The 15,408-nt window shown below is 43.3% G+C and overlaps 1 protein-coding gene across 1 annotated transcript in view; it reads right to left on the reverse strand.

The window, feature by feature from the left end:
• LOC126248406 (LIM/homeobox protein Awh) overlaps positions 1 to 15,408 on the reverse strand; it is a 345,532-nt gene that overhangs the window by 6,532 nt on the left and 323,592 nt on the right. Inside the window, exon 5 of the mRNA XM_049949364.1 lies at positions 9,625 to 9,771. Within this exon, the coding sequence (XP_049805321.1) occupies positions 9,625 to 9,771 (147 nt within the window). The remainder of the gene's footprint in view (positions 1 to 9,624; positions 9,772 to 15,408) is intronic.

Consider the following 15,408-nt stretch of genomic DNA (forward strand, 5'->3'; position numbering starts at 1 on the left):
ATCATCGAGAGATCAGAATCTAACCCAAGCAGAGGACGTGTTAAGCAGAAGTTAAGAAAAACCCCAATACAATTATTTTAACCTTGATAACAATTACAGAGAATGTAAAAGAAAGTTTTTTTTGCATACTTAGTTGCTATTTTATGTGACTCTCCTTGGGACAACATCTAGGCGGTAATCAATTTCACGTCATACATTTTGAAGCACATGTGGAGTAACCGCGGCGAACGCATTGTAAATGCGTGTTTTGAGTTCTACAATTGTTTTCGGTAAAGAAGGCACGTACACGAGGTCTTTCACATAACTTCATATAAAGAAACTCATGAGTATGAGATCAGGAGATCTACGTGGCCAAGAGAAGAACACAGCGTTGTCGTGTCCAATATGACCAAACCAACGGTTTCGAAGACGAGGATTTAAAAATGTGCGAACCTCCATATCCCAAAACAAGGGTGCTCCACCCTGCCGCCGGCCACTGAGGCCGAGCGGTTCAAGGCGCTTCAGTCTGGAACCACGCGACCGCTACGACCGCAGGTTCGAATCCTGCCTCGGGCACGGATGTGTGTGATGTCCTTAGGTTAGTTAGGTTTAAGTAGTTCTAAGTTCTAGGGGACTGATGACCTCAGATGTTAAGTTCCATAGTGCTCAGAGCCATTTTCCACCCTGCCGAAAGATGTAATCCGTGCATTACGTGTCAAACTGCGGCATTAGCTATTGCTCAAGCAAGTCCAGCGAAATGTTTGTTGAAACAGATAAATGAACAGAAGTGAATCATTCAGTCTTATCTACACTGTGACGATAGAACGACAAATGTTAAATTCTAGCACCCAGAACTCTGCATGACAATCACTACTTTTACTTTTGGCACGGAACTTTTCACTTTTGTTTCACAGCGCATGCGCCGGTTTCCTTTTCGCTGCACTTTCACAACGGTCGAAATTTTGAAAAGTCTTTTCCATTCTCTGTATTCTTATGGATGGATCCCTATAAATTAAATACTTGTAGCCGTCTGCAATCGCTATATTAATTTTGAATTGCCCTGTATAGCGTGATTTTTTTGCATCATTACAACGGATGGTTTTTACGGAAGATAAATGCACTGTATATCATTTTCAAGAGCTAAATAATGGTGAAATCATGCGTGTTGGCGAAAACAAGAGTTAGTGGCATGTGTATACTGGTCTACGTTGGCTTTGCAATCTGATGACGAGGTGTGAAATCTTATGGGACTTAACTGCTAAGGTCATCAGTCCCTAAGCCTACACACCACTTAACCTAAATTATCCTAAGGACAAACACACACACCCATGCCCGAGAGAGGTCTCGAACCTCCGCAGAGACCAGCCGCACAATCCATGACTGCAGCGCCTTAGACCGCTCTTCTAATCCGCGCGGCCGCAATCTGATGACAGCGGTAAGGCAGAGTAGTTAGCGATCACACAACAGAAGAGCAAGACATGGCGTGTTCCAAATGCAGCGACACGGTATGATACATTACGTTGCTTTGCTAGTGCTAAGAAAACGCGGTCTGTTGCATCTTTCGTATTTTTTGGTATATCTTTCCTGAGTCATGGCTCTGAGCACTATGCGACTTAACTTCTGAGGTCATCAGTCGCCTAGAACTTAGAACTAATTAAACCTAACTAACCTAAGGACATCACACACATCCATGCCCGAGGCAGGATTCGAACCTGCGACCGTAGCGGTCACGCGGTTCCAGACTGAAGCGCCTTTAACCGCACGGCCACACCGGCCGGCCTTTCCTGAGTCATGGCTTAGTTAAGTATAGATCGGTATGATACAGAATAAACAACAAAGAGTGAAGCGAAAAGGAAAGAAATACCATAAAGGAATGCTAGAAGGAGCACGAATATGATTCAACACACGGTTGATGATATTGGATAATTAATTTAAGCTGCAGACCATATGATACTGGGTATGGCGATGCAGTTGGGGAAGTCTTATTTCAACAAGAGAGGTTTTCAAATCTTCGTCCAATATTTTTTAGTTTTCGTGGTTTCCATAGGTGCTTCAGATGAATGCTGGGATGTTTTCTTTGAAAAGGCACTAGCTGATTGTATACATCATCCTCTCCTCTCTGAGCCTTTGCTTCGTCTCTGTTGATATCGACGCTGAAGAGACGTGAAGCTCTACCTTTGTTTAAATCTCTGGTTCGAAATCGCTATTCTTTAATGGATCTACTCATATTAAGTCCTGGCTGTCTGTGGCACACCAATAGGTAGCAAATGACGATTTACGATGCATGTCTGGTTGAGGACAGTAAGTAGTCGACCAATGAAGAATCCCTTTGTGCTGTGTTCCAAAGAATGGATGCTTCAAATGGGATTTCGTAGCATCGTGGTGGGAACTGGGCATGGCGTTTGTACGCGTAATTTTCCTGACACAACAATCGCTGCTAAGGATACATAAAGTTCGCAGCAATCGTATCACACGGTAGTAAGCTACCGGTCATGCCGGTCACTCTGATATCGCTTCAAAACGTGTTGGGGCATGCCCAAGATCTGGTGGAGCCTCGAGAATCACCGGAAACAATAGTAAAGTCGATGATGTGCGGTTTGTTGTTTTGTCGATAGTCTTCTCTATATTGTGTGGACAGGCATCTTTTTTCTGTACATTTTAGAACGAAGAAATGAGAGAAGACAAGAGGTAAATGAAGAAGCCCCATTCGGCTTACGAAATGTGGGAGGCGCGATGGCAGATAAAGGCTACTGTGGCTTAAGTTGTATGTACAGTAATAAACGAAGGCAGTGAAATAAATTCCTCGAAGCGAAAAATATAGAACGGCAATACATATGTCACAGATGCTATATACTTTCTGCCTGAAAGGAAGGAAGATGAGGAATAACTGATGACGAGTGGACAGTCTGCTTGGTAAAGACTTTGGGTTACCTAGAGGGTAAATCAGAGAAATTCGGTTGTGTAGCAGAGCCGAAAACATTCAATTCCGTGTTCCATCCGCGAATGGAACTCTAAGTGAGGATTCTGAAACATCACATATCCCCTGTACATCGAAGCAGCAATGACGGAAATAAAAGAAAGGCTCAAGAGTGAGATTAAAACCCGGGTGAATGGATATCAATGATAAGATTCGCTGAAAATATTGCTGTCCTCTGTGAAAGTAAAGAAAACTTACAGGATCTGCTGAGTGGAATGAACAATCTAATGAGTACAGAATATGGACTGCGACTAAATCTAAAACAGACGAAAGTTATGAGAAGTAGCAGAGATATCAATAGGGAGAAGTTTAACATCAAAATTGGTGATCACGAAGTAGGTGAAGTTAATGAACTCTGCTATCTTGGAAGCAGTATAACCTGCGTCGGACGAAGCAAGGATATGAAAAACAGACTAGCACAAGCAAAGGGGGCACTCCTGGCCAAGAGGAGTTCATTGGTATTAAACATAGGCCTTAATTTGAGGAAGAAATATCTGAGAGAATCGAAGTGTTTGAGATGTGGTGCTACTGACGAATGTTTACAATTAGGTGGACTAATAAGATAAGAAATGAGAGGTTCTCCGCAGAATCGGCAAAGAAAGGAACGTATGGAAAACACTGGCAGTAAGAAGGGAGAGTATGGTAGAACTTGTGTTAAGATATTACGGAGTAACCTCCATGATACTAGAGGTAGCTGTAGAGGATAAAAACTCTAGGGGAAGATAGAGATTGGTACACTATGTATCCGGACACCCCCAAAAACATACGTTTTTCATATCAGGTGCATTGTGTTGCCAACTACTGCCAGGTACTCCATATCAGCGATCTCAGTAGTCATTAGACATCGTGAGAGATCAGAACGGGGCGCTCCGCGGAACTTACGGCCTTCAAACGTGGTCAGGTGCTTGGGCGTCACGTGTGCCACACGTCTGTACGCGAGATTTCGACACTTCTAAACATCCTTAGGTCCACTGTTTCCGATGTGATAATGCTGTGGAAAAGTGAAGGGACACGTACAGCACAAAAGCGTACAGGCCGACCTCGTCTGCTGACCGACAGAGACCACCGACAGTTGAAGAGGGTCGTAATGTGTAATAGGCATATATCTATCCAGAACATCACTCAGGAATTCCAAACTGCATCGGCATCCACTGCAAGTACTATGAGAGTTAGGCGGGAGGTGAGAAAACTTGGATTTCATTGTCGAGCGGCTGCTCATAAACTATACATCACGCCAAAAAATGCCAACCGACGCCTCGCTAGGTGTGAGGAGCGTAAACATTGGGCGATTGAACAGTGGAAAAACGTTGTGTGGAGTGACGAATCACGGTACACAATGTGGCGTTCCGATAGTAGGGTGTGGGTATGGCGAATGTCCGGTGAACGTCATCTGCCAGCGTGTGTAGTGCCAACAGTAAAATTTGGAGGCGGTGGTGTTATGGTGTGGTCGTGTTTTTCATGGAGGAGGCTTGCACCCCTTGTTGTTTTGCGTGGCACTATCACAGCACAGGCCTACATTGATGTCTTAAGCACCTTCTTGCTTCCCACTGTTTAAGAGCAATTCGAGGATGGGGATTGAATATTTCAACACGATCGAGCACCTGTTAATAATGCACGGCCTGTGGTGGAGTGGTTACACGACAATAACATCCCTGTAATGGACTGGCCTGCACAGAGTCTTGACCTGAATCCTATAGAACACCTTTGGGATGTTTTGGAAAACCGATTTCGAGCCAGGCCTTACCGACCGACATCGATACCTCTCCTCGGTGCAGCACTCCGTGATGAATGGGCTGCCATTGCCCAAGAAACCGGGTGTCCGGATACTTTTGATCACGTAGTGTATATATCCAACAAATGATTGAGAACGTAGGGTGCAAGTGCTACTCGGAGATGAAGAGGTTAACGTAGGAGAGGAATTCGTGGCCTGCCGCATCAAATTAGTCAGCAGACTGATCCTAAAAAAAAATCTATTTTGGAAGAAGAGACATGAAAAGTGGCGAAGGGACTGGAAACTTCGATACATGTCAGCAAGGAAAGGAAGGCTAGGACTCATACTCTGCTACAAAACGACGTGAATGTATTAAGCAACGTTATGTAAAGAAACTAATTAACCAGAAAGCTACACAAGTAGGTGTCAGAGGTTTGAGATGGTCTTCGTCTTACCCATTCAGTTTTGAAAAAGACTGTTTCATGTATATTGAAAAATGTGATTGCGTGTCTGAAAGAAAGAAATCACTCCAAAAACGTCGCGGAATGTTTGAAATCCATTCTTTGAAACACACACTGCTTGAGAACGCGGAGAAAAGGATGATTATTTCGGTAGAAAGTTTGCCGAACTCGTCAACAGTGTTTTGTTCTTAGTAGCTACAGAAGTTCATCATCAAGATTTCAATAAAAATCCTAAAAAATATGTTGACTGAAAATTACGCGGTGATGGAGTCTTGTTTGCCACAATGCCAGCTCCCTGGCCATTGCACCTCGCCTCCCTCTACCCGCCGCTCTTTGTTCATTTTCGTGGCAGTGGACGAACTCTGTTGAACCAGTGGTACAATTAACGAGCTGTCATTGAAGAAGATGAGCGAATCAGTATAGTGGAAGCAGCTGCAGCCAGCAACCATGAAGAAACTGTACCCACAAGTTGTTATTGTGGATCAAGATGTTGATCTTCTCATGCTACTTATAGCTCTTATTCCAGCTGACAAAGTTATCATCATGATGAAGGTAAAGGCAGCCTCAGAACGAGGTGTAGGTAACACCACTCTCATCCACAACTCCAAGGAATCAATACTATTTCTTAATGCAGTAAATGGTTGCAATAGCACTTTATCTATGTTTGGTTAAGGGAAGTTATAGACTTTCCAACTATTCAATCGATCCATGTATCTTCATAATATTCCACAAATATTCAATGATCGAACTTCGTCTCCTGAGGCCATTGCAAAACTGTTGAAAAATCCATCCTCTCTCTCTACACAAAAACAGGAAAGGATCTTGGTGGTGACACCTTAAGCGATATCAGATTTCAATGCTGTAATGTACCTAATGGGCAGGCAAGCAATGCTGTCATATTCTCTCCTTCGCCACTCACTAGTAACACTGCATGCCTCCACCCCGATTGAGTATACACACAAGTTCAGCCATTGTTGCAAAACAGCTCGAATCCCAGAAACTGGGGTTCGAAAGAATCAAATTCATTCCACTCTCCAACTCACATGGAAGTGTCATCAGCTCCAGACAACATATTTCTCGATTCAAAGTTGTGGAGGAAAATGCAAGTGTGTGAAGGCTGACTTACACTGCACATCTACTTGTAAAAGCTGTCCAGAACAAAGCTGCAATAAGTTGACTGACAATGATTTGGCAGTAAATTTAGAGAATGGTTTTCTGTAAATCTGTTACATAAATATAAAGAAGAGTGTATATATGTATGTCCAGGATCTCATCCAAATCCCCTGGATCGATTTCAACCAAGTTTGGCACAGAAACAGTAGATCTCATGAGTATCAGCAATGCATGCTTTACAACCTCCTGGCTCCAATAGTTGTGGAAATAAAGGTGAAAACTTGTTTTCCCAACCCCCTGTCATATAGGCATACCTGCATAAATGATATGTTGTGCAGGAACAGTATCAGCTTGCCTTATCGACTTGCTTTGTATGGATGCCTGTACATCAGGGGCAAATGATTTTTAAGCCCCTTATACGTAGCTTGCACTGCATGATGGTTATTTTAGGCAGTAGTAGCAGCCTACTTTATTGAATTATACTGCAGAGGTTACATGTGGGGATGAGGATGGCTGGTGACAAGTTGAGATGGACAGGATGTGGGGGAGAAGTAAATGGACAGAGAGGGGGTAGAGGGAGTCTATTAGGTGGGTGGAAGGTTTAGACAGGTAGTGGATAGGTGGGTGAGGTAGAGGGGGAGGAGGATATGATCAGAGGGAGGGCAGAGGAAGCTATGGTCATAAAGAGGGGGTGGAGGAAATGGACAAAGAGAGAGGGAGGAAGAGATGAAGCGAAAGAGAGTGTGAGGAGGAGGAGATAGACAGATAGAGGTAGGAGGATGAGGTGGACAGACAGAAGGACGACGAGATGGACACAGGGAGAGGGAGAAGGAGTTGTGGTCCACATGTGTCAAACACATACATGGGTGAAGCAGCAGAGAAAAGGCTAGTAATTATGTCAAACTGGTTATTTGTTCAACAGGTATTGTGGAATTTTAGTTGTAAGAGTATTATAATATGAAGGGCTTATTCCAATAGTGGTACAAGTCCATTTTTGTTCCTTCTGAGATACAGAGTTCTAAAGTTAAATGAGCGCTGAAAAATCTCAACTGCAGATTTTTCAGCGCTCATTTAACTTTAGAACTCTGTATCTCAGAAGGAACAAAAATGGACTTGTACCACTATTGAAATAAGCCCTTCATATCATGATTGTAAATGTAGTACAAAGACAGTAATTGTTAATTAATTTTACAATAACTCACAATTCTCATGACAAATTATTTTTATTCCAAAATAAATATAAATATGCGTGATACAAAACATAAACTGTATAGTAGAATTGTACTGAATCAATAAATGTCAGTTTTAAAAGGAATTTCTCTCTCTCTCTCTCTCTCTCTCTCATCTTCAAATTTTAGCACTAATGTTTATGTGCTACATATATAAGTAGTTTTGGAGAAATAGAAGAAAGTTTTAACTGAATTAAAATCTAATTTGAAAATTATGAGAAACTCTTCCACATAGAATGTCTCGAAAGCTCGTTATCTTGCTTGAAACCTGCATGTGAATTTCTTTGAGCCGAATTTCATTAGAAATATGTCTTCGAAAAATGAACCATTTTTCGTAAAATTTGAAAAAGGTGTAAAAAGGTTGAATAACGGTTGGGGGGAAGGAAATTTTCATCTGCTGGGGAGAGAACTTTTTTTTCGTAAAAATTGAAAAAGGTGTAAAAAGGTTGAATTAACGGTTGGGGGGAGGGAAATTTTCATCTGCTGGGGGAGAGAACTTTTCTGTTTCTTACCATTAAATCCCCTAAGATTGTTTTCCCTAAGTTTCAAAACTTTATTAATTATTTACCCCATTTTTTTCTAATTTGCCTATGGTAATAGAGATAAGTGAGAAGATAAGGTCTAAAGATGAAGCGTATACACAGTTCAACAAAAGTTTGGAATACTATCGTAAAATATAGTGTATGATAATGGAGGTGTCATTGACCTGGACACTTCATGCATCATCCAGTTAGTGCCCATATACTGGACGGTGTTTACTACTGGTATGTTTTGTGGCCGTTTCCCAGTTACGTAAACATACCTCTGCCTTCGCGGCACACCGCGGGCGTCCAGTATCAACAATAGCTTAATTCAGCTTTTGTTCACCATTGCAGTAAAATGCCGTGTAGAGGTATACAACACTTTGATAGGGTCAGGATAGTGGCTTTACTTTCAGCAGGTGATACACAGCAAAATGCTGGCGATCGGTTACATGTCACTCAAAGTGGCGTTTATAAGGCGTGGAGAAAGTACAGAGAGACGGGAAATGTGAAAGATAGATCTCGCAGTGACCGTCCTCTTATGACAACACCAATGCAGGATCGTTTGCTCCATCTGTCGGCTCACAGGGACCCACATCAGTTGCCAGAAATTCTGGAAATGACTTCTCCCGGGCAACAGGGACTCGTATCTCAGAACAAACAGTGCGTGGTAAAAAGGATCAGGTTGTTCCTCATTCGGGAAGACCAATAAGAAGTCTTGAGCTGAACCAACGGAACCGACGCAATCTAAGAACCTGGGCTATTGCACATCAGCATTGGACCATTGCAGAATGGAGTAGTGCCATGTTTGCTGACGAGGTAAGGATTGGTTTGCGACCGGACACTAGATGTGTTAGGGTTTGAAGAAGCGCTAGACGACACCAGGAACGCCGATACGTTCAGGAAGCCGATCCGTTTGCAGATGGAAGTTAATATTCTGGGCGGCAATAATGATGGGACGGCGAACCCCTCTAATTCCCATCTACAGCAATTTGACTATTCCCTGATAATTCCAAGAGGTCCTACAAACGATTGTAAGGCTCTACAGACGTGAAGTCGGTGACAACTTCACCCTAGTCTGTGATAATGCAAGACCGCACCGTACGTTAGCATTATGGCGGTATCTTCGAAGATGCAACATCAACAGCATACATTGGCCAACATAGTCCCCAGACATGAACGCAATTGATCATGCGTGGGACCTGTTGAAGGTGGCATTGCACAGCGTCCAAATCCACCTGACAATCATCAGGATATCACTGAATCTGCCATTGAGGAGTGGAACCTTGTACCCTAAGATAAACTTGATGGTCTCATCCAGAGCATGCCTTGCAGGGTGGAAGAACTCATCCGTATGCGGGGAGGACATACTCACTACTGAAGACTGATCATCATCATGAGATAAAGATTTTCACTGTTATTGTTTTCATGTTGTTTTCTTAGAAGGGGGCCTGCTTTGTTTTCTAATGAATTTTTGTAATTACACCAAATCCTTTTTGTTTTCAGACGGAATTATGTTTACTTTGTCAATAAGGTATTGTAAAAACCTCTGTGGGTGTGCTATAAGAAGTCACTGTAGTAAACTCTGCGATGTTCCAAGCTTTTGTGGAGAAGTGTATTTGGTCCAGCTTACCGTGCGGCACGAAGAGGGCGGCGGCGGCGGCCTTGGGCGGTGGCGGCTGCTGCGCCTGGAAGGAGTAGGTGAGGTGCAGGTTGATGTGCCGGCCGAACGTCGCCGCGGCTTCAGCGTCGCGAGACAGCGGCGGCGGCGCGTGGTGCACTGCGGCAGCACAACACACAGCGTTACTGCGGCACGTGCTACAGTCAATGGCAGCTACAAATGCAGCCAGCCTGCTAGCTCGAGTTGCAGTGTAAAGTCGTGCACAAGGCCTGAGCACTTTTTATATACTACTGTAAAGAGTCGCTTAAATACAACACGACGCCTTTTGGGCGCAGTCCAAGTGTAGCGTCGCATGAGTCATTCTCACACATTCTCTTACATATTCATGCGACGCTATAATGTGAGTGGGGACTTTTGCTTAATCTTCCAAGAATTTTTTAATAACAAGCAATCTTAATCACTAAAACGAAGGTAACTTCTTAAAGGCTCAGATATGTTTGGTAATTTTACACTGCTTTTTATAATTTGTAAACAAGAAAAATAATATACGACTGCTGACAGTATCTTTGTAGCATGTGTTTTTATTTGCTATTGCGTAACGCTTCATTCATTCTTGAATGTAATACACTTTCACAGTTATGATTATTTCTTAACTAAACTCATTTATTTCTTAACTAAACTCCTTTTCGTTCCCCCTATTTAATTTACAGAAAGAGTCCTCAGTGTATTCTATTTTTATTCATTAAAACGGAGGCAGATTTCTTGAAGTCTCAGATTGTGTACGGTAAATTTGCACGTGCTTTTAAAAATTAAAAAAAGTAAACAAAAAGATTTTAATGTGTGTAAGCAAGAACAAAAATGTACGCCGCATAGGGTCGTGTCAGCATGTTTGTAACGTTTGTTTTTTTATCTACTGTTATCTAAGGTATCATTTCAGCTGAAATGTACTACAGTAACGTGCCATTTAAGTCTTAATTTTTTTTAAGCAGTGGAAAATCCAGAATGGAATGTAGAAATATTATGAAAAGGAAAGTTGTCACTCACCATACAGCGGAGATTCCCGGGTCGCAAATAGGCACAACAAAAAGACTGTCACAAGTTGGCTCTTTTCCAACAATGTCTTTGTCAAAAATAGACGACAGACACACACTCACGCAAACACACTTGCTGGAGTCTCTGGCAGTTGAAGCTGTTGCTTCAGCTGCCAGAGACTGCATTCATGTGTGTGTGAGTCGCGTTTGTGTGAGTGTGTGAGCTTCAGCTGCCAGAGACTACAGTCAGGTGTGTGTGAGATGCGTTTTTGTTTGTTTGTGTGTGTGTGTGTGTGTGTATTTTTGACAAAGGCGTGCTGGCCGATAGCTTATTTGTGACAGTCTTTCTGATGTGCCTATCAGCGACTCAATTTTTTTAACTTTTTTATTTTATTATGCATCGGGAAATAGTTTTAAACTGTTTCGATGTGCTCATCTATGACTTACCTACATGTCACGTGACTACACGACAAATTTTCTCCCCACCACTTCCTTGTTTTCTATGTTAGTTGAAAAAAAGAAGTTCAAATATGTGTGAAATCTTATGGGACTTAACTGCTAAGGTCATCAGTCCCTAAGCTTACACACTACTTAAGCTAAATTATCCTAAGGATAAACACACACACCCATGCCCGAGGGAGGACCGAACCTCCGCCGGGACCAGCCGCACAGTCCATGACTGCAGCGCCCGAGACCGCTCGGCTAATCCTGCGCGGCTACGTTAGTTCCACACAACGCTGACAAACTGCACTTTGCGGCTCCACGTATGTATGAGTTCATAATATTTGTCATTTCCACTCACCATGAGTCAAGTGTTCGTAATATCACACTTCCGTAAAATTATTATTGTTATTGCCTTTTTGTTCCAACCGAGACCTGAAGATCTGCATCGCACACTGAACGGTTTTCGTAAATAAAAAGTTGTGATCCAGACGGTGTTTGTTTATTTATTATAACAAAAGGGTCATGAACCCCAAGACATTGTGTCAGTTATGAGGAACAACGGCCCGTTGTTTTTAAGCGGCCCATTACAACAGTGTATAAGAAGTTCTCACATCCTGATAGCCACAACATTTACTTATTTCCTCGATTTTTATTTTGTGCATGCACATTTCTACACGGTAGCATGTACCGATTTCTTCAATGTCAGCACTGGTAACGATATTATGAATCTGTCACTTCGCAGCGGAGTGTACGTTGTTTTGAAACTTGCTGGCAAAAAAATGGTTCAAATGGTTCTGAGCACTATGGGACTCAACTGCTGAGGTCATTAGTCCCCTAGAACTTAGAACTAGTTAAACCTAACTAACCTAATGACATCACAAACATCCATGCCCGAGGCAGGATTCGAACCTGCGACCGGAGCGGTCTCGCGGTTCCAGGCTGCAGCGCCTTTAACCGCACGGCCACTTCGGCCGGCCTCTTGCTGGCAGATAAAAGCTGTGTGCCGGACCGGGATTCGGAATCGGAACTTTGACGTTCGCGGACAACGCCCTTTTTGGCTGAGATGTCCAAGCTTAGCTCGCGATCTGCTCCCACAGCTTTACTTTCACCCTAGCTCTGTTATTAATCTGTCGAAAAGTTTCAAAACAGCGCACGCTCACTTGCAGAGTGAAACATTCATTCTGGAAACAATCCTCGAAGCTGTGCCTAAGCCACGTCACCGCAATATCGGTCCTTCAAGGAGAGCTAGTCCTGCAAGGTAAGCAGGTAGAACCTCGGTGAAGTTTGGAAGGTGCGGGAGAGGTACTGGCGGAAGTACAGCTGTAAGGGAGAGGGGGGAGGACAGGAGGGGGGGGGGGAAGGAGGGGATCGTGCGTCATGCCTGGATAGCTAGGTCGGTAAGAAAATTGCCCGTGGAAGCCTACGCCCCTTGTTCGAAACTTGATCCGCCACACACATTTAATCCGCTAGGAAGCTTCAATATTATGAGCAGACAAATCATTAATGAATTTTTCCCATGCCGCAGTGCCCTAAGATTAGCTGCAGACCAGTCAAAAAGTTTGTAAGTTTGTTGTGTTTATGAAGACAACATTTCGGCTGACTCTTGTAGTTTCACTTCAATTTTCTGGCATTTTTATGTGTGTAAATAGATCATAGTTCGTTGCCATCTTATCTCTGTGATAATAGCGGTCGAAATTTTAATGAGACCGTACCATTATGTACTGTACTGCACATTAACAGTATTGTGGCATTAATCTTTGTTTTATAACATTTCCTTGTGTGTCCCTATTCATGCGGTTGCGTCCTACCGTTGTCAGAGTTCGATCGTAGAGAGAAAGCCTGAAGACATCTGAGTTGTCAGCAGCAACTACTGCGAATCAATGGAAAAGCTTTATTTACACACGTGACATACACTCCATTCTTCACACATCTGCACTGATGCAAAGTGCGGTTATAGATGTAACTGGGATGACAAACAGAAAAAAAATTATTCCGTGACGACAAATAGAAGACCCGGGGTTCCACAAATCACTTAATGCCGACATGGTTCCTCGCGAAAGAACATAACCGATTTCCTCCTCGGTTCTACACGATTCGAGCCTACTGTCCATCTCTAATTCAATAAGACGTTAAACACGAGTTTCCTTTCCTTCTTCGCGATACAAAAATGCACACATATGTGTACAAACTACAAATATAGGGTAACTATCGAGGACTCTTCCTGTTAAATGCTACATATAAAGTGTTCTCCAACATCCTAACTACGAAGCTTACTCCCTTTGTGGAAGAGAGAATTGGGGACTATCAGAGTGACCAAATATTCACATCACGCATACTACTTGAAAAATGTTATGAACGCCAAATAAGCAGACACCAGCTTTAAATCGAATTTAAACAAGCCTATGATAGCATCTCAAGAGTGGCATTGCGGAATGTAATGGAAGAGGGTGGAATACCTAAGAAGGTCGTTAATCATTATGATGATCGTCAGTGAAACCTACCGTAAAGTAAAAATACACGGCAAAATTTCCAGAGAAAAGAAAGTGAAGAAGGGACTGAGACAGGGAGATTATATTTCCTCACTGTTATTCAACCTCTGCCTAGCGGCAGAGTAAACAGAAGAGGAACCATTTTTAACCGTCCACGTTCACTGCAGTACCTAGCCTACGCAGACGATGTGCCATTACCCGCACGAAACACCGCTGCGCTGGTCGATGCCTATCATCAAATGGAGAGAGGTACAAGGGAACTTGGCCTGGTAGTCAATGTCAAAAAGACCAAATATGTGGCAATGACCAACCAGCGAAACCTACCAAATCTCAGGATGGCCGACAAGGAGTTTGAAAGGGTGAGAGATTTCAAGTACCTCGGGTCGATTGTCACAGAGACAAATGACATCAGCAGCGAGGTGAAAGCTATAATAGTAGCAGGCGGCCGATTCTACTTTGCCGCACTACCCATGCTTTGAAGATCGCTTCTATCACGAAAATCTAAAATCCTCATCCATAAAACAATTATAACACCAGTTGTTATATATATAATGCCGAGACGTGGACCTTGACTGCAAATGAGGAAAGGATCCTTAGCATTTGGGAGAGAAAGGTTCTACGTAAAATATATGACCCAATATACGATCAAGAAGTTTGACGCATCAGTACGAATGCAGAATCAGAGCAACTTTTTGAAGAACCTGACATTGACACTACCAGTAAAATAAGAAGACTGCGGTGGGCAGGACGTGTGATCAGAATGGAGGACGATAGAACATGTAAGAAGACTTTTGATGGCGAGGCTGGAGGCAGACGACGGAAGGAAAGTCCCAGAAAGAGATTGGTGGACGGAATTTAAGAAGACATGAAAAAGCTGGGCGTCAGAGTATAGAGATGGAAAGCCACGGAACGGATAGAATGGCAGGATATTGTGATGCAGGCCAAGGCCATTCAAGGGCTACAGAGCCGAGGTGTAAGTAAGTAAGTTTGTAACTGGAGGATTTAATAGACGCTGTAAATATTCATTGTATTCGTTGAAATTTAGCATTAGTATAATTTATACACACATCAAAAAATGTTTTTATCACCCCGGTTCCCAGAACGCCTGAAGACAGACGTTGACTATGGATGTTGTGTCACAGACACATTGCATCTGACTGTTCAGAGATGTCACTAAACCGGCCCAAAGACGTAAACAACCATGTATGAGCAGCGCCTATTAGACGGAGAGGGTCCGGCAGCCGATAATTTCCAGTCATTCCACCAAGAAGGAGGTACACGGCTCGTGTTGTCTGTAGTTCAACCATGCCTAGACTGTCAATACGGCGGTTCGATCGCGTCCGCATTGTTACTCTGTGCCAGGAAGGGCTCTTAACAAGGAAAGTGTTCAGGCGTCTCAGAATGTACCAAAGCGATGATGTTCGGCCATGGAAGAGATACAGAGAGACAGGAACTGTCGATGATATGCCTCGCTCAGGCCGCCCAAGGGCTACTATTGCAGTGGATGACCGCTACCTACGGATTATGGCTCGGAGGAACCCTGACAGCAACGCTACCATGTTGAATAATGCTTTTAGTGCAGCCACAGGACGTCGTGTTACAATAAAAATGTGCGCAATAGGTTGTATGACGCAGAACTTCACTCCCGACGTCCACGGCGAGGCCCATCTTTGCAGCCACGTCACCATGCAGATGGGCCCAACAGCATGCCGAACGGACCGCTCAGGATTGGCATTACATTCTCTTCAGCGATGAGTGTCGCATATGCCTACAACCAGAGAATCATCGGAGACGTGTTTTGAGGCAGCCCGGTCAGGCTGAACGCCTTAGAT

This window comes from Schistocerca nitens, chromosome 1 (genome assembly GCF_023898315.1).
Source record: "Schistocerca nitens isolate TAMUIC-IGC-003100 chromosome 1, iqSchNite1.1, whole genome shotgun sequence".
NCBI classification, from domain to species: Eukaryota; Metazoa; Arthropoda; class Insecta; order Orthoptera; family Acrididae; genus Schistocerca; species Schistocerca nitens.